The sequence below is a fragment of the Echinops telfairi genome, unplaced genomic scaffold (genome assembly GCF_000313985.2).
Source record: "Echinops telfairi isolate 266 unplaced genomic scaffold, ASM31398v2 ScPeMD7_7469;HRSCAF=8507_0, whole genome shotgun sequence".
Classification (NCBI taxonomy): Eukaryota; Metazoa; Chordata; class Mammalia; order Afrosoricida; family Tenrecidae; genus Echinops; species Echinops telfairi.
In genome coordinates, this window is record NW_022111372.1 from 68,622,655 (window position 1) to 68,643,420 (window position 20,766).

General features: G+C 35.8%; 1 protein-coding gene across 1 annotated transcript in view; it reads right to left on the bottom strand.

Annotated features, from left to right (window-relative positions):
* Nucleotides 1-203: 203 nt before the first annotated feature.
* GABRA1 (gamma-aminobutyric acid type A receptor subunit alpha1) overlaps nt 204-20,766 on the bottom strand; it is a 67,826-nt gene continuing 47,263 nt past the window's right edge. Inside the window, exons 7-9 of the mRNA XM_004696768.2 lie at nt 12,134-12,286; nt 6,095-6,297; nt 204-3,056 (exon numbers count right to left, since the gene is read on the bottom strand). Of these exons, the coding sequence (XP_004696825.1) occupies nt 2,745-3,056; nt 6,095-6,297; nt 12,134-12,286 (668 nt within the window). The 3' untranslated portion in view covers nt 204-2,744. The remainder of the gene's footprint in view (nt 3,057-6,094; nt 6,298-12,133; nt 12,287-20,766) is intronic.

Genomic DNA, 20,766 nt, shown 5'->3' on the forward strand with positions numbered 1-20,766 from the left:
CCATATGGTAAACAAATATATTTTAAGTTATGGTTTTATGAAAAATCATTCTTTGGCACATCTTCAAAAATATTCTCAGTGACCTAGATTATTTCCAGAAAGTGGCACCTTTCTTTACTACTAACCTGATTTCTTTCTTTCTCTCTTCAGCAGGGCAGTCGGGCACTCTTGTTGACATGTGAAAAGAGAGGCAAACGTTCCACTTTGCAATTGAATCATGTTGGCTTTATTATTATAATAGAATACAATATGACATAAAATTAAGAGCTTTTGCTAAACTCAGTAGAGCAATACATGCATCTGCCATAAACCACCTCAATTCATGTTTGGTTTTATTGCCACTTCACTGCACCAAAGTGCAATAAACATTCAGTGTCATCTTTGAAAGAAAATCTGGTTGTAACCAGGAACTGTCCTCTATAAGAGAATCTTTATTCTCAAGGAAGATGTCTCTTCTATCACATGGTTTAGCAAAGCACTGTAGAAAAGCTACATAGATAATTGGTCTTTGATAAACGGTGCAATCAATTTATACAATAGAATGCTATTCACATATACTAACAAACTGAGAGATGATAGATATGCAGTTTTTGCATAGCAGAAAGCAGACTAAGAAAAAATATTCACATCTAATGTTCAGAATACCGACTAAAAGCTAGCCAGGAAGAGTTTGGGAGATATGCGCTCAATAACACATCAGGTTAACGCCGGAAAAGAACAAGATCAACAGCAACACAGAATTTAGAGCCGTATTTTATTTTATTTTCTATACATAATATCTACACATGGTACGAGAGGATGAACCATTCCTGATTCAGCCTTTATTGTCTTAATTTTATAACCTTAGGCAGAACCAAATCAAGCAACAAAACATTTAAAAGAAAAATGAGTTTGTTTAAGAAAACACAAATGGTATATTGTCCTCTATCATTGGATAGCAGCTTTTTGAGAGGAAAATAGAAAATTGCTTAAACCATAAGTATGGATCCCAACTGTCTTATTTGGTAATTATGCTAAGAGGTTTATATCATAATGTTCTAAACATGTGTACACCATGACCTTGGATTCTGAATGCTAAATCTAAATATCTGTTTAGCTCTATCAGACAAAAGGAGACTTCAAAAAATACTTTCTGCATAAATAGTTATCTCTAAAACACCTGGGCAGAATGAGACAGAATTTTTCATAGGGAGTATTAATGGACCTCTTATATTTAAAGCCCTTACATAGTTTACCTACGAGTATATTGCTGCAGTATAAATGAAATGTAATAATATTACTCAAAAGCTATTATCTGTACATACTTTCATGTGATTTTTTAATATTTAATGCTACATATGTTACACTGCTTATTGAAACAGTATTGGCAAATAGAGCAGTAATATACAGTTAATATTCTCCAACAAATGCTTCTCCATTTTCTTTCCATATTAAATAACGTAAAGTCGAGAGATGCTGCATGACTTGAGTAGATAGCAACTGATATACTACTGGACACCAGTTTGAAATGAGAAGCTTTTTTTATGCAAGTGGCTTTATGCTCATATATTTTAAGTTCCTTCTGACAATTACGGGCTGTTCTGTTCTTAAATGCAGGCTCTAAATGTATTTCCACAGCATTTAACAACATTCTAACAGCTAATAGCGGTGAGTCTTGCACAATATTTTAAGAACACAATTTAATAAACAAACAAATAAAAAGTTAAAAATGTACAATCTCATGCTGTATATTTACATATTTAATTTATAGATTCTATTTTTTATTTGCTAGTCATAAATTTTAATCTAAAACTTTTAATGTATTGTATATAAAAGAATACATTCAACAATTCTAGAGTTTGCAAAATATTTTGCCCTTCTGAAAACATCTTCATAGTAGGAATCACGTGGTTACTGGACCCATGTACTAACTAGAAATAAGATGACAAAAGGAATTTTAAAAGGTTTTTATAGAGTATTTTAACTTATGTTATTACATTAATTGTTATTGAAGGTATGTCTTTGTTAAAACAACTGATCAGGGAGACCAGTGGTAAAAGCTCAAGAGACAGTGAAAAATGCCTATGTAAAGCATATCTGTCCATTTTGTTAAAATGTGCTCTACAGTGATGGGCTGCACCTTTGCATATGGAAATTCCATGAAATTTAAAATGGCATTTAACAACAAAATAATCGTATTAGGCATTTTAAAACAGATAAAAGTATGGGTATTTTCTTTGAACTTTGGAAACAAAATGTTAAAGCTAAACATCATTTTAAAGGGAAAAAAAGAATAAGCACACCATCGTCTGTGCAAGAAATACATAGATTTTTTCTTTTTCTTCATTAAACATTTAGATTTTATTCTCTTAAAATCCTCACATAAAAATATTTTGACATATACAGTGTCTTTTTTAAAAGAATACTTGGAAATATATATCTACAACTGACCTAGGGATTATTGTAAGTTTTCTTTTTCTTGTACTTGTTTTGTCGACCCTTCTTCCCTCTCCTTTCCTCTCTATGTCTCCTTCTGATGGGATTTGCTCTCCTCTTCCCTCCTCTCAGAATCCTGTCTCTCAGTGGTGTTCTCTGCTCTTCTCGGGACTACCAGACAGGGGTCTCTTGTTCTTTTATTTATGGAAATAAGGAAACCTTCACATTCTTTAAGACAGAGGAAACAAAGCGGATGGGAATTGCTGCATTGAGAACAGAAAGCAATTCCCAGTGCAGAGGACTGAACAATAGAATATGACTAAAAGTACCTATTGATGCGGAGTAGGGGCTTTTAGCTGAGGCTCTCTGTTTAAATATGTAGCCCAATAGACTAAATTAAAAATTCCAAATAGCAGTGGGAAAGCTATTCTTGACAGTCGGTCAATTTTGCTGACACTATTAAAGGTTTTCTTGGGTTCTGGTGGTTTAGTTTCAGGCTTGACTTCTTTTGGTTCGATGGTTGCACTTTTAGCAATGGTGGCTAAGCCAGGGTCACCCCGGGCCAAGTTAGGGGTATAGCTGGTTGCAGTTGGAGCATAAGTGTTGTTTTTCTTAATAAGAGGATCTTTCACTTTCTTTGGCTGTAGGGGGAAAGAGGAAAGAATTGTGTTAGTAAAATGTAGGAAATGATTATACGTTACTGAACAAATGGTCTCTTACTTTGCAACCAAAAAAACTGCACTTTCTTTGAAATTGAGGAAGTGTAATTTAATTTAATTGGTATAAATTGAGACTATGGACATCACATTTTTGTTTTTTTGTTTTTTAGATTTCCCACCAAGAGATGGCATCTATTTCCTCAGGCTTTTATCTAGACTGAGCTGGTGTCTTTTATGGGGTGATACTGTGAAAATTCAGCATCTTCCCATTAACAAGTGGTTTAGTCTGAGCCTTTGGGCTCCTATTATATAAAGGAACGCGGCATGTACAGAAGTCCAATCAGTGCTACGGAAAGACCAGGGCACATGTGCCGTGTGAGATCCAGCTGAGAGCACACATCTGACCCCAGATTTGTGAGAGAAGCCGTCTTGGACTACCCAGCCTCGTGGAACCTCCAGCTGGCCATGCCACTGTAGAGCACAGATTGGTCAACGGAAGTGCCATGAGGTTGTTGTCAGACTAGAATGCAGAACCACAAGCAAGTGGTTTGTTACTGTTTGGGCCAATATGTGATTGCTTTGTTTGTTTTGTAGGAATAAGATTTCGGGACAACTATCATTTAATCCTTCCAGATTTCTTCAATTTCAGTACACATAAACATACAAGGAGCGTTAAAAGTTTGTAAACTTTCCCATTATCTTTTAGCTCCATTTCCATATTTGTATGAGTTCACTGATGTGTAGTGTGTGTGTATGTGTGTGTATGTGCCTCCTTATCTCCAGGTTCTGAATTCTCATATTTAACCAACTGCAGCTTGAAAATATTCAAAAGAAAATAACTCAGTTAAGTGGTTAAAGTATTCCCTCAAAGGCTAAAGGGAAGCATAAAGTGCTAATTATAGAGCATTTGTATAACTAGTTATTATAAGTCATCTAGACATTATTGAAAATATTTAGAGGGTATGTATAGGCACAAAATGAAACAATTTTATATAATCTTCCTAGCATATTGATCATCCTAGCATTTCAGTGGTGATTATGCTAGAGTCTTGACAAATGTCCCATGAATATTGAAGGAAGATGGTATATGGATGTAGAATTATATAAAATATAAGTATAGGTACGATTATGAATATCACTATATTAAAGGTGTGATTATACATATAGCTATAATCACATTATCTATGTACACTAAAGGTAGTAGATTATAGATTAATAGAGATTAAAATATTTTCTTGGTTATAAAGCACTGGAATGAATGATACAGGCTCAGAGATTAATATAATCTGAACAATGAACTAACCAATACATTGGTCAAATTCCATGCTATGTAGTATAACATCAGTTCACCTATTAATCATTATCCACTGACATTTATACATGGCAAGGGCATCAGTTTTCATCATGTGCAAGACTGCTTTAAAATAGAAAAGCAACTTTTCCCCAAATTAGCACCTCCTCTCACTAAATCTAAGAAATGTTATTATTTTAGTGGTTTATTATCCACAAAATTTAAAGCCGGAAGACTATAAAGCTACATCTTAAAACTGAGAGTGTCTTAGGATCACCTATCTTCAGGATTGGCTCTCTCTCTTTAAGATTTCTGCCTCAGGACAAATGGAGGTCATCATTGCTCAGAAAAATATCTGGCACTAGCTGCATTCCACCCTTCCACCTTCTCTCCTAGTGCTAAATGCAGTCTCTTACTCTTTTTTCACGGCCCCTGAGTAAAGGTCTGGAGTAACACATTCAGATATATCTAGTTTTCACTGTCTTCAAGCATCTCTCAAGGCGTGGCAAATGTTGAGGGATTACTAGTTTGGACATCTGGGAGCTGTGGAGCTTTCTTTGCTCTAGCTTCATTTGGAAATCACTGGAGAATCCAAATAATTTAACTGTGACTGATGAATACTTCTGAAAAAGATGCTTTTACTTAACTTTATATTTCTTAGTTATGCATAAAATGATACAGCGTATATTTAGCATATTGAATGTGATAGATGTTACTTCCCCAGATTTTCTGTTACCAAATGTATTTGAGTAACAGTGTTTATACAGTGGTATAAACACAGTTAAAACTATTGCTTTAATACAAAGCTTCTCCGATACCTTAAACTGTGATGTTATGGATCTGTATGAAGTGTCATCCAATTGTATGGCTATTTAACCACAAAACTGTATTTCCGGGACTGTCTTGTGACTAATACTCTATTGGATCAAACTTGGGAGAAACAGTTGCGTATGTAGTTAGAGCTCTTGGATCATTCCAGAATTCTCAACGTGTGTGTGTGTCCCTGAGTGTGCCCCTCTTTTCTCAGTCCTGAGGCTTGCCTCTGTCTCGACAGGCTTTCTCTTCAGGACCCCGAAACAGAAAGACCTTCACGACTGTGACTTAGAATCCACACTGTGAGATAGGTTTCAACGAAAGAAAACTGCTATGCTTTGGACCTAATTATTTTCTACAAAGAGGAATTTCCCTTTTATTTCTGTGTGTTTTTATCCCTGAAGCAACTCTCTATTGTGGAAATAAAAATGTATTCCCTGCCCTTGAGGTCACAGGAAATCAGATACTGTATGTGGTAAACTGAATTCAATTGAGACATTATAGTGGCACTAATGATTAAAGTGAGTAGGCTTGCAGAACAATGAAAACTATGATGTTTCAGTTATTCAAATTATGATATGTTTAGTAAATAACAGTTTTGGGTAAATTCATCTGCTCCCAATGTCAAGTTTAAACCTGTTCAAAATTGACAGAGACTACAGGAAAATATTTTTGTGGAAAATTATTTAGTGTCTCATCACGGTCTTCTCTATTTTAAATATCTAATCATTCAAACTACCTCTCCCTTTAAGAAAAACAAAATTCTCATAGCAAACAAACATGCATGGCATCATGCAAACTGAATTCCAATTATCCTCTCGCCGAAAGCTTCATCTAATCCTTCAGATATAAAATGTCCTTTTCATCGGATTAAGGAAGCGTAGTAATATTTCTCAGGGTCTTTGAAAACATTTACCTTTTCTGGCACCACGCTTTTGCCATCCCAAGCGTAGCCTCTCTTGGTGAAATAATTTACGGTGGCAAACTCAATCAGAGCTGAGAATACGAAGGCATAGCACACAGCGATAAACCAATCCATGGCTGTGGCGTAGGCCACCTTCGGGAGGGAATTTCGGGCACTGATACTCAAGGTTGTCATGGTCAGCACAGTTGTTACTCCTGTAAGGAAGGAAAGTGACCGAATCAGTACTTTTCATATTACAAAATGTCATTGCTGAAGATGGGTCTACAAGTATTTTGCCCCCAAAGAAACTAACCTTACCATGTAGACTATGGTTTCTAGTTTGGTCCATTTTGGTTTTGAAGGTAGGAGCTTTAAGTCCAGTATAGTTAAGGGCTTTTCATGTGTTATTTTTAGAGGAAAAATCTGAAAAGATAAACTGTTATCCAAAAGCTAATAATAAAATAGTGAGTTCTTTTCATTGAGGTTCTTGATAGTTGTGTGCTGGTGGAAAGGAAACAAGGAAACACACCTCACTGCTCCCACTTCTATAAACGGAAGCCTCTGCATCCTCGGCTCTCTTCAACACGGCGTCCGTGACCTCTGAGTGCGGAAAGCACGGAATAGCAGGGGGGTAAGTGATGGTGTGTTTGGGGGATGGCAACCATGAGGTGACATGAAATGTGTAAAAATTATTGTATGTAAAACATGTATTTTTTGTAAACCTTTACCTAATTTAAATTTATCTCAGCAGTTAGCTTTGCTATTAATTTTCACATACTATTATTACTGCTTCTAAACTATACTGTTAAAGAAATTACTTGAATAACTATATATGAGCAAAAGGTTTTTATATAACTTATTCAGCAGTAGAAAATACCAAATTTGAATACAAGACTTTTTGATTCAAATAATCAAATTTTTCTTATATAAATACTCATCACATTAATAAAATTAAATTATCTTACCTTTTTATAAATGCCTCATCTTTCCTACTCTAGAAATCGGTCCCTAATGATTAATATTACCTCTATTCCAAGCAGCTTTCAAGTCAGTCTTGTTTCATTTATTTAGATAATGACATGTAGGGATGTGAGCTTACATATGAATGCTAGTATCCATTAATGATTTTATTTACAATCTTCATTCGGTTAACTTACTATGCACACCATAGTGTACAAAGGGCAAAGTTATAGAGTTGGAAGTTTCCATTTTCATAATTATGAAAAAGATAGTTTACCATGATCCTTGTAGCTGCATCCTTTGGGGAAAAAAACTTGACCTCTTTGAGTGACTAGCTCCAATTCGCCCCTTTGCTGGCTTTATCTATGGTTAGATATGTTCACTTCTCAAACTCTCCGTCAGAGAGAGCGAGTTCAACATGAACTAAGATAATTCAAAACAATGGTTAGCACCAGTATTAGTAAGTGTGTAAATATTATTATTGTTATTGAGAAATTCAATTTGCTTTTTTTTTTCATAAATCTTTGCTATCATGAATCCCCTTTTCCAATTTTGATTTGAGTAGGCAGTGTCAGAAGCAATTTGGGAATGGGTATTCTTAAACCAAAATTATACACAAATTAAAAGTTGTTAAAAAACAGTCTTAAGAGGTGCCTGTGTGTATTGTAGTACAATTCTGCTACGAAGTAGTAGAAGAGAACACTAATTTATTGAGCAGCTATTATGTTCCAAGCTTTGGCTTGACAATTTATATATTTTATTTTTATTATTTAGTCTGCCAAACATCACTATTTCACTTTCATTTACAGGTGAATTTACTGGAGCTCAGAATTATGAACTATTTTGTTGGCCAAGGTCATAAATTGGTTATCTAGCTATTGTTAGGTCAATTCCCATACATACTAATCTCCTGTGTGAGGGTGAAAAATGTGCTTCACAGGATCTCAAAGGTTAATAATTCTTAACTGGATACTAGACCTTCTTCTGAGTGTGCTCCAACTGCCAAACTTAGTTAATACCTGAGAACATTCACTGTTTGCACAACCTGACACTCCCTTGCAAAACTGGACAAACCTACCACTGTATCTGGTTACATGGGCACATGGGCTTCAAGCACAAAGAGAGTATGAGAGGTCGAGAACAGGATGTTTCCATTCTTTAAAAGAGACTTCAGCTTTGTGGAATTCTGGATGTTTTTAAATACATTATTGAGATATATAACGTTTTTTAATATAGGCTTCTTTCCCTTTCTTCTTTTTTATTTCTTTAAATATTTGTGACCCACTTGGACATCTCACAGAGCTCAGAGGAAAGTGCTGAGATCAGACTAAAATGATAGGAAACATGTTCTAAATAAATGTTAAAAGACTAAAGTTCTAAGAAAATTGTATTTGTGACTTTGTTCAGCTCAAAAGATTTGAAACATGTATCACAGGAAAAAATCGCCAGAACTGAGTTTAGAGATATATAGTTACGTTCATCAAAAGGGCATGAGTTGACTGAGGTATAAGATCATTGAAAATGCAAACAGCAAGATTTTTGACTTATAAAATACACTGGAATGCTTTACTGAATTTTCAGTCCACAAGAGAAATTGATTACTTAAAAATATACATATTTCACTATATTTCTTGGCTACCTAATTAAAATACAAACAACATAAACAAAGAATTGAATATGCTCCATGTTCGAAATTGAAGGCACTCTCATGGCATAATGAAGTAAACATTATCCTGCTAACTTCCAAGTAAGTGAGTCAAAGACTCCATCCGCTGTGGGGAAAGAGGAGGCTATATTTTCCCTTCAACATTAAACGATCTCAGAAACGAAAAGGAGCAATTCTACTCTGCCAGACAGGGCTGCCACAAGTAGGAGTAGAGTCAGTAACAGTGGGTTTCATTTGGGATTTAGGAACCCCGGTGGTGTAGTGGTTATGCTTGGCCTGGGCTCTATGATCAGCAGTTTAAAACCACCAGTAGCTCCGCAGGAAAAAGGCTGGGCTTTCTACTCCTGTACACAGTCTTGGTAAACCACACTTCGAATCAGCATTGGCTCAATGGGAATGAGCGAGGGAGGGAGGGAGGGAGTAGAGCGCTTACACTAGACACACGTATAGGAGAGAAATATGTGAGAAAAATATGAAAGATGTGAGTACATGTGTGAAAGAATATAAATATAAATATGAAATATATATAAATGTCTACATATATCTTATACATTCATCACACGTGCACACACATGTATGTGTGTGTGTGTGTATATATATATAAATAATTTGACCAGAGTTCAATGTTCAATTCTAACAGAAAGCATGTTGTTTTCATCTAAGCTGAGCTATCCTTAGACTCTCAAAGATTTGGTGGCTTCCAGATCAGAAGCTCTTTATCAAATTCTGAAGACAACACAGCTGTCTTCATACTTGCATTTGGTTCTGCATTTTTATTCCTTGCTCAACAACAGTTTTTTCTAAATTGTATGCTTGCTAAAAGTCAGTTGACTCAATGACATTCTGTTTTTGATATTTTAAATAGTATTATTATTGAATCAATGCACATTTCCAGCTTTGACTATAAACAATCTGAGTTGTTTTGGGGTAAAACAAGGTCTTTCAAAAAGCAGGTGTCTTATTGATATTTGTGGCATGCATCTTGATAATTGCTCTTTTCACCAATAAATAGTTAATAATATATTTTAAATGAATGATACTAACCCTAAGGGCCCCATCTTCTCTTTGGTGACTGCAGTAACATCAAATTGGATAGAAAATTCTATAGAAGGTAGAATCTTCATCAAAGGGGCAGTATATGGAACATATTTTTTAAATCCAGGATGTATTCTCCTAAGACTGAATGAACCTCTAAAGCTATTTCTCTGAGATTGTCCTTTAACCTTAAACCTTGAACCAAAAGCGATCTCCTGGAGTTTTCTTTGAAACAAATAACACCCTGCCATAGAGTTTATCCTCATTCATAATGAACCTGTAGTACTGCCCATTAGTTTCCAAAATTTTAAATCCTTACAGAAGCAGACAGCCTTGTACTTCTTCATGGGTTGCAGCTAAATGTGGAAGCCACTATGTCACCAGGGCTCCTGACACAAATAATCAAAACTAATAATCCAAATTTACTATCATGAAGTAAATTTCAACTCATACTGCCCCATAAGGCAGAATAGATATGACACTCTGAGTTCTGAGATTTCAAATCTTCACAGGGGTATAGAAACTCATCTTTGCTCTGTGGAGCTACTGTCGGGTTAGAAACACTGACTTGGTTAACAGCACACTAAGCTACTAAGGCTCCTTGCCTTAATTATTAAAATATATCCACCTTGTTCTTTTAAAGAATTATGTATATGAGGTGAAATTGACAATAGCAATTCAAGAGATCCTCTGAGAAGAATAGTTATAATAATTTATATTTATGGCGGTGGAATAAGTTGAAAAAGACTAGTAAGATGGCTGTGCAACTTGAATTATGGAAACAATGTCAATGAACTGTAGATGTAGACATTGTTGGAATGGCATATATTTTTCACTGCATAGTTTACACAAGAAGTATATGAAGGAAGTTAAAAGAAACAGAAATGGTGGATAGTATTTTATGAAGGATGTAGAATACAACGTTGTACCTCTGTCTCACTACTGACTCCTTTCCACAGTCGTTTCTGACCTTAACAGAATTTCTTAATTGTTTGTTCCTTAGAATTTAGTATTTCCCAAAAGAGAAAACGTAGTTGTATCTAACATCTTATTTAGATTTCAATTGGTATTATAAAAGCATTTACTATTATCTATAATTTTTGCTATTAAAAGTTTTAAGCTCTGGAAGGCAACTTTCAAAGAAAGTACTTTAGGTTTAACTCATTGTGGTATTTCAGTGATCATAGTAGGATGCAATAAAAAATTAATTTATCACAAATTTTACCGTGGTCAATTTCCCCCTGAATTTCACTCTGAAAAGCACAGCGGAAATTATGTATTTAGAGGTAGGCAGAAAATATCTCTTCATATGAAATACAAACTTCTAAAATAATACATTGAGGGGTGAGCTTTCCCAGTACTAACTTAGCATTTGCTACTTATTCAATCTTGCATTATATACTTTAGTTTGAACAACCTTTCACTCATTCACTCATTGCAATGGAGTCCGTTCTGAGTCAGATACTTACGGGACAGAGTAGAACTGCCCCTTGGGTTTCTGGGACTGTACGTATTTAAGGGAGCGGAAACCTTCATTCATCTTCCTCTGGGAGAGTGGCTGGTGGGTCCCAGACTGCTGACATTTTGGTTAGCAGAATAGTGTGTAACTAACTCAATAGCAGGGCTTTTTTTTTTTTGATAACTCAGGGCACTTAAAGTATTTCCTTTTTCCTGGGGAAAACTACATTTGCAACCCTTTGTTGTGCTTCTGTAGTTAATGGCCATAGAGTGGACCTATCTTTTGCAGAGTAGAACTGTCTCATTGAGTAACTCATTCTGAACACACTCTAGGTTAGGTAAAGTGAAGTATTCATCAGTTTTCCTATTTAAGGAAGCCCTACTTATTTTACAAATTAGAAGGTAGATGTGTTTATAATTTATAACATTCTTAAAAATGTACTGATACACGATTTCGTCTTCTAAGCATATGAAAGGGATATTTATTAAGATATCTAAGTGTGTGTGTTTTCAACTAACTCGCTCTCATCAAGTCCGTTCTGACTCACGGAAATTCTATAGAACATAATACAACTGGTTCTGACGCTGTACATTTTTACTGGAGGAGAAAACCTCGTCTTTCTCCCGAGGGTGGTTGTTGGTTCCAGACTTCCATCTTCTGACTCGCTGTTAGCAACTCAACCCTAACCCACGATGCCACCAGAGGCCCATTTTTCAACCTGGTATAAAGCATTTGCGGCCAGTTTCAGTGTCTCTCCCAGAATAACCAAATCAAATGATCATGAACTCAATGAATTTATATGCATTAGAATCGCTTTTTATTTTAAGCAAGTATGTGGATTACCCTTTTTACCTATCCATTAGATTGGCAAAATGACAGAAAAAAAACTTGCATCCGAGACTCTTGCCTGTACTTGTTGATTTTCACTTACCAAAGACAGTTCTTGCTGGTACAGACTCTCTGTTGAGCCAGAATGACACTTGAGAGAGAATAACGGTCATTATGCAAGGCAGGTAAGTTTGAATAACAAAATAGCCAATCTTTCTCTTCAAGTGGAAGTGAGTAGTCATCACAACATATTCTCCTAAAGGGAGAAACAGACAGGAAGGTTTTCAAAGATTTGACCTTGAGAAGGAGTGTCCTTTGAGGTTTTCAACATTAGCAGCCAAACCTTGGGCGTTGGACATTCTTCTCCATGAGGGGTCTGATTCCCGGAGAGAAGAGAAACATTAATACAAACCAAAATGGCTCTGGCAAGAAGAGTGAGGTGGCAGAATCCTTGTGGATTCACCTATGACCTGAACATGGTGCATCATACACTTAAAGGACTGTTCTGAGCATACATTGAGATTGACTTTAATAACTGAAGATACAATTGTGGATCCTGACGGCATGCAATACTGGATCAGAAAAGGACAAGATCCCCAGCTTGTCTATTCCACAACAAATTTGGGATGTCTAGAGAAAGCGCTTTGGTACTCTAATCAGGGAAGCTGAACTGTAGCTACAGCATGTTCTTTAGTAGCTCTTTGGTGTTGAATGAATTACTGACTTTGGCCTGATCTGCAGAAAGAGAAAAGGAGTCTAAAATCATCAAAGTGTCCCCCAAATCACTTGGGTTGATGTAGAACTATGCAATTCTTTGATTCTCCCCTAACTACCCAAACCTTTCTTTGACATGTAGCCAAGGAAGTCTGTATTTCTAACTGGATCTTATTTTGCCCCCATTCCCAGTATGGTAGAATATGTTCTAATGAGACACTCCCTAAGGCTATTTTAGACTTTAAACTCTAATTTTATCTAGAGACCTCAAGCGAGGGACACACACATTTTGGGGGAGTTTTCTTTTTATTAATTTTATATTTTCTCAATAACAAATCCTAAAAGTTGTAGACATGTTCATTGCTTTGTTATCTGCTGGTGAGTAGAAGAGAAACATCTATTCTGCCGGAAAAAAAAAGCCTTCTAGTAGGATTTCTAGTTATCCAGCTTTGTCTTATGAGTTGGAATCCAGTTGAAGCCACTTAACTTAGTTCTTCTGTTTTGGGGGGTAGGGGCGGGGTGAAGGAGGGCATTATTCTTAATCTCCCTCTCCACCAAATTTTCCCTTACTCAAACTACCATTTATTTCTCAGATCAGGGATGTCCAGGTTTAGCCCCTCCATAGTGACTTAAAATGCCATGGCTCCTTAATTTCGTAACAACAACATGTTCTCATTCTTCAAATAGGTCATCCACCTGCTATGCAGCATTAATTAAGGAACAGAGCTGACTATCCCTACCTTCTTGATAGCAATCCCTTTATCATTTTCCATCTTAACTCATCAATTATTTCTATCAGATATTATTTAGTGTTCTTTCTATAAGGGAATTCTTTTCACATTGCTACAAAATAATTATAAGGGTTATTGATACAGTTCCTTTTTCAATTATTTTTATACTTTTTCTTCCCTTTAAAAAGGGGTTTTTATCCTCATCCCTGTCTCCAGTGTCATATTTATTTAGTCATACAGATAGCTCTGAAATGAATAGCTATGAGTGACTCTGAAGTGAACAGGTGTGACTCTCATAAACAAGAGCTGGATTTCCCAATGCATGCTTTACCTCTCAATGATGTTCATTCTTCACTTTCACCACTAACTAAATGTGTTCTAAACTGACACTGACTAACCTTTCCCACAAAAATAATGACTAGCACACAACAATGCTTTTCCATCTATGGTCACTTTTAATCAATCTGTTAATTTACTCAGACTAAAACTCTGAAATTCAAGTATGGGTGTTAGCAGGTACTTGGAAAGTCAGGAAAGGAATGAATTGATCATTAATGCCAATTTTGCCATTGTATTATTTTTCTGGGGGTCCTGTGTTATGTTGCAATCACTGAATTTATCTTGTTTACAGATTTCTTACAATAAACAGTTAACTGTTCCCTGTGTCTACAGTCATATCTTAGCCCCACTATCCTCTGATTTTAATATTAGGTTCATCTTTCCAAGGTAAATATTTAATCATGCAACTAACTTATTTTAAAATATCTCACTAAATATCATTAATATATATTATATATTTTTATATATATTATATTTATATATATCCATATATCCTCATTGTATATATATCAGATATGTATCTATGCCTGATATATATATATATGTACATATATATATCAGAAAAAAGAAAATCTATATTTGTCCCCATTCTAAAGACAGGTGACCCAAGAGAATGTGTGGAAATGATCAAACAACACCATGAATATCACATGCAAGTAAACTTTTGCTGAGGATAATTCAACCATGGTTACAGCAGTACACTGACAAAAGATGCCAGAAATTCAAGCCAGGTTCAGAAGAGGTCACGGAACAAGAGGTAGCATTGCTAACATCAGATGGATGTTGGCAGAAAGTAGAAGCAGAGAATACCAGAAAAGTTAAAAAAAAACTTATGTTTTTATTGTCTATGGAAAAGCATTCAACTGTGTGGAAAATATAAAAATTTCGTGGATAACATTGAAAATAATTAGTATTCCAAAACACTTAATTGTGCTCGCAGAACCTAAACAAAGAACAAGTCATTCAAAAAGCTCCAGGGGAAACAATTGTTTAAAAATAGGGAAAGTCTGCCTGAAGGAGGTTTTATCTTTTACCATACTTTTCAATGTGTCCAGTGAGTAAATCAGCCTGGAAACGGACCACGTGAGAACAAACCTGGCATCAGAATTGGAGGGCACTCATGAACCACCTGTGATAAGCAGATGACACAACCTCGCTAACTCTGAAAAGGTCTTCGGATACTTACTGAGGAAGATCAAAGACTACAGCCTCCCTTGTGGCCTGGTGGATTTCACTTCAACGTAGAAACAAACAAAACCCCAAGTCCTCACAACAGCATTATGGTAAACAGAAAATACTGATGTTGTCAGTCATTTCATTTTACTTAAATCCACAAATGAATACCTATGGGAGCAATAGTCAGTAAATCAAACTATGATTTGTGCACATGTGTTGCAAAAGACCCCTTTAAAGTGTTAAGATGAAAAGATGTTACTTTGAAGAGTAAGGTGTATCAGTCCTGCATAGAAAATGTTGCAAATAAGTGTGGGAAACAGAACAGAGATGCGTGTAGGAGGACAAACTCAACATTTATACATTAAGGAGTCTGGGAGGCCAAGGCTCCTGTGGAAGGAACCTACATGTTTGTGGGTTGGAGATGCGTCCCACTCAAATTCTCCAAAGTAAAAGCTATTCCCCAATAATGCCAAATCTAAGGTGCTGTTTGCAATCACACCATCACTGACTATACACTTGGAGGTCAACTGCTTGAAGATTATCTGCTTGAATTAAGTCAGCCATCTAAGGCAATCAGACCCTATCGTCTGACCCACCCTAAGGAGGGCCCACTCCCTTCTGAGAATGATAACAGATTGTTCCCCTGAGTGAGACTTCAAAGACTCTTAAGGTCAAGCCAACACAGGGAAGACCAAGGGTAGGCTGCCATTTTGACTCTAGAGTGAGCCTATCTTGTTATGTGTATGCCTTCCTGTTACATGTGTGACCCTAGTGCAACTCCTTCCTGTTGAGTGTATACACCTTAGCTGGCCCCTCTCCTGTTAATCATGTGCTTATTGTACAGTCCCTTCCTGTTATATGTGTGCTTACTGTGGCCTGCCTGCCCCACATTACATAAATTTGTGGAAGTATATTACTCGCTCTCTCTGTGCTAACCTGGCTCATGAAGTCATGACTGTGAAGGTGATCACTTGCATGCTTTATCCTGTCTGATGTCTCTTTAATTTTACCCCTTGAACCTATTCGATTGTGGGGGCTGGTACTTCACACAAAGGAAGTCAGAAGGATTCATGCACTTGAAATTAAAGTGTTGGTAAAGAATATTGCATCTATTTTGGGCTGCCAGACGAATGAACAAGTACACCCAGATTCTCCTTAGAAACAAGGATGGAGAGACTTTGAATCTTAGACTTTGAACGTGTTATCAGAAATGACAAATCCCTTGAAAAGGACTTCATGCTTAATTACAACAGGTCGACAACAACCAAAAAAGGAAGAAACTTGATAAAAAGAATTGACATAAGGACTGCAGCAACGGGCTCAATCCTGGCGAAGGTTGTGGGAAAGATCCGGGCCTGGGCAGTGTTTTGTCCTATTGAACGTAAAGTTAGTGTGCGTTGGGAAATTAATGCAATGGAAGCTGAAACAAGAGGGTCACTACACATTTTCTGTACACACCTTTGTGATTACAACACTCATATAAGGGATTTTCAATTTTGTCTTATCAAGATAGAAGTTGTGTACCAGATAATTCTCTTTTAAACGCTTTTATTGGGGGGCTAATACAGAGAGCATATTTTTCTGAAGTTCAATCACATCAAGTACTTTTGTACAAATTGCTACCACAATTTGTTCAAAACATTTTCTTCCTTCTTGAACTCCTTGATATCAGTTCCTCTTTACCACCCCCTCCCCCACTGTAACTCCCTGGAAACCTTATTTTGTCTCTATGCTTCATGAATTCTGTTGTAGGGGTTGTAAATTCCTTATGAATTTAGGTTGCTGAACAATATCCCTAGCCTTTATTCAGTAGATGTCAATAACAAACCCTTCCTCTTTCCTCAAGTGTGACCATCCAAAATATTCTGGTTCTATATAATAAGCAAATTATTTTACCTGCAGTTAACATTCTCAATGTCATAGCCCAATATGCACTTCAGGGCTTTTTGCTGGTTTGTTTGTTTCATGCTTTTTATCTCTATATATTTATCCACAAAATATTTTGCTCATTTGTGGGTTGTCCCAAGTACAAGTGCTTTAGTGAAATAATTGGTCCGTAGAGCTTTAAGCATGCTAGCTTTGGAAGCAAATGGATTTAGGTCCAAAACCCTCATATGCTACTTTTTAGGTGTATCCTTGCCTCTCTCATATTTAGTTTTTCATCTAAAAAGAAAAGAAAAAACAGTGAAAGGTATAATGTGGTGAGGATAAAGTATAAGAGATCTAAGTGAGGCTATGCTAAGAGAGTTAAAACAAATTTTAATTTCTTTCCCATTTTCTTCACCAATCTCCCCAGTTAGATTTGGTAGAGGTAAGGATAGTAGAAATGCATTCCTTCTTTACAGCAGGAAATCAAATCTGCAGGCTTTCATTGTACTATTAATAACAACACCTGCCATTCACTGAGCGCTAAGTACTTTCAACTTTATTTGTAGCTTCTGTGCATTTTTCTGATAATACCTCATATGTCATATTTTGGTAGCATATATAGTTATATATTCCCCCACTAAACTGGAAGTTACTTAAGAAAGGAATAGTTCTTTGGATGTAGCATAACCTTGCCCTTGAGTTTCAATATATGCCTATTGTGAATACATGCACCAAGGATGAAAAGTTCTCAATTATTCTGAAGTCCATGAGCAGTTCTCACTTAAAGGAGACATTGAGTAGAAAAAGGAGTTTTAATTCATTCATTTCCAATTTCATTTTACGTCTTTGGTTATTGCAACACATATACATACCTGTGGTATGAAGGGGTTTTAAAAAGTTCATGTAAAAATTTAATTAAAAGATAATGGAATCAATCCAGGAACGTTTGGACATTTCCCTCATGTGTGTGTATGTGTGTGTGCATAATCTGATAAAGAAATTATACACATTTGAGAAAAATGCAGAAAACTAATTTTCCATATCTGTTAAAATGTAGTCATATGGACATAATATGATTACATTTCCCTCCACACAGATGTGCACATTATTATTCCTAATACTTCATTCTGTTGTGTATAACAAATTGTCACTAAAAAATAAATTCTATCTTTCACATATAATGTCAGAGAGTTGAACATCTATATGTTTTCTATTATCATCTTTTGTTGTTTGCAAAATGACATTTTAGAAAGTTTCTGCAAAGAATCTTATTTTGGAAGACCTGAAAAGTCATCATTTGCCATTATATTTGTTTCATAAAAAATTTCTTCCCTAACAGAATGGGAAAAGTTTTAGAAATCTTTTGAAACTTTCTTCCAACATTCAGCAATATCTTTGGGGTTTTTTTTTTGTTACAAAACTTTAAAATAAGGACCAGAAGAAATAACAATACTATAATGCACATTGTAATAGTTGAAAAATGAAACAAAAACATTACAGATAATCAGACTCCTAAATTGGATTCAAAAGCAAGTCTAGAAACCTGTGCAAAAAGTGTTCATGCAGGAAGCATCTCAAACACTTTGCTACATTCAGCAATCTAGGAGAGTTATGATTTCTTTGTTATTAAAACATCTAACCCTGAAGGAAACTTATTATGTTAGATGTGGCCATGTATCTGATACATGACTATGTAAAATTAGGAAGAGGAAAAGAAAAGAAACGGAAATAATTAGTCAAAGCAGTATCAATAATGTGTTTAAGACTAGAGTCTCTCTTTGCTCTCATATTTTAACTACTTGAAAATAAACTTATTGTTTCATTTTCTTTTGTTTCAGCTTCCTCATGTATCTAATAAAAATGATGGTATTAATTATTTTCTGAAATGCCAAAAGAGTAAAATGTATTGATAAAAGTAAAAGTATTTTAAAGAAAGTGTGCGTCGCTTTCAGATAAGCATTGTGCAGAATGGAAAGAACGGAGAGCAGTGAGTTTTATCTTCAGGAAATTATCCAGAGTCATTTAACATAATTATGGTAAACACTGGCGGCATGTAAGGCTATCATTTTTCTTCCAAGTTTTCTCAAAACATCAAATTATCAATGACTGTGGTGTTTTAACAGGAATTATATACCCAAAATATTATGTGAGAAAGAAATGGTTCTTTAATATCTGCTTCAGATACTATTAAAATAGAAATAAGGAGACGAAGAGTTGAATTCTAGGTCAATGAGCCTCTTTGGACTTGTTTCTTCATCTGAAATAGGAAAGGGTTGGACAGAGGACTGCAGAGCCACCACCCCCACCCCTTTTTTCAAGCTTTCACATCTTATGGTTATAATTATTTATCAGGAAATCATGTTCTGGGTCTTGTAATTGGGAGCCCTGGGGAAAGTTTGCGAGCAGTGATCTCCACTGTGACTCCATTATCGGAAGAGGGAGAGCTTGCCCTCCTCCTTCATTGTGAAACTGCCAGCTCAACTCTAAGGTAGCTCTTCCGGAGAAAACAATGCTCCCAAGCAAGCAGTCTCATAAATCCTCTTGGTCATCTGTTCTAGGGATTAGCCATAGTCATTTATAAAAAACAGTTATCCATATTTAGGAAGGCCATACTGAATTATCACAATTAAGACTCATCTATTTATTTAGATAAATCACTACTAGTGGATTAAAAAAAGTAAAATGAGTGTGTACAACAAGATTTTCATGGTTCCTCGGCCACTGACATTGTTTTTATGACTAATTACTAATTTTACCTCTCTATGTAAGACATATTTGGATGTCGCTTGTTCATGGTTCTAATATTTGTGTATACCTTAAGAGTGTTACTTATGAAGCATAGCATGGTGTTATAGAAAAAGACAGGATATCATTCCTAGGCTGTGGTTCCAGTATATGCCAGTATATCAGTCACTTACATCACTCAATCAAGAGCTGTGTGTCCATCATCTCTCTGCTCGTTTCCTGGGCAGTCAGCAGACACAGTCAGCTCTTGATGCCTATTTCTTGAGTAAATGAACATATGGTTGAAGGGATAAGTGGGTGAATGAATGAATGAATACTAATGGATTATATTGACATGAAAGGAAGCTATTTTACCTTTCCTTTATGTATTTAAATTTTTTTCTTTTCCACTTGAATAACTGAATTTCAAACTATGATTGCTACTCATTTAATCCCCCCAAATCCCATCTCATCAAATGCCAAAGCAGTCATGTACTTCTAGACTCGATTCAGTGTTCTATTACATTAGTATCCTACATTTCCCCTCACAGCTACATATTTCATTTAAAAGTGACACACACTGTGTGTGTTTCTGTGTTGGAAGCAGCCAAGTAGAGGAAGACTGCTTCACCTTCTAAGAAACTATCTGAATTGATTTCTCCCCGGAGAGAATTCTAAGGTGAAGAAAGTACCTTGTCCTTGATCACTGTCAACGTGTGTGTTCTCTTCTGCCATCATTCTTTATTCTTCGGGAACAAAAGGGTGGTAATAATGCTCAATATAATTTACCTTAATGCTTTCAGAGCTCCAGGAAAATATGTGAAATATTCCACTGGAGATTTTGCCCAAAGATCTTTGGTGTTTTTCCCACTGAAATCTATTAAGGTGGACTCCCGATGAGACAAAGTGGGCCCCAGAGAAGCATAGTTCAGCCTCTAATTATACATTGTGTAGCTAATAATGTACATCAAACCGAGTTCCCCATTTGAGAATTTATTCATTATTCTCTTCACTCACTCTATGTTAGCCTATCTAATAAAAGAATAACAAGAGGTCCTTTTTATTTTGTGCTGGTGGAATTGCGACTCCAGCACAGAATGGACTCAACATATGTTCAGCTAGTTTGGCGGTAGGGCATTAGGCCTCTATCTTTCATTCTATAATCCTTATTTGATTATGCATC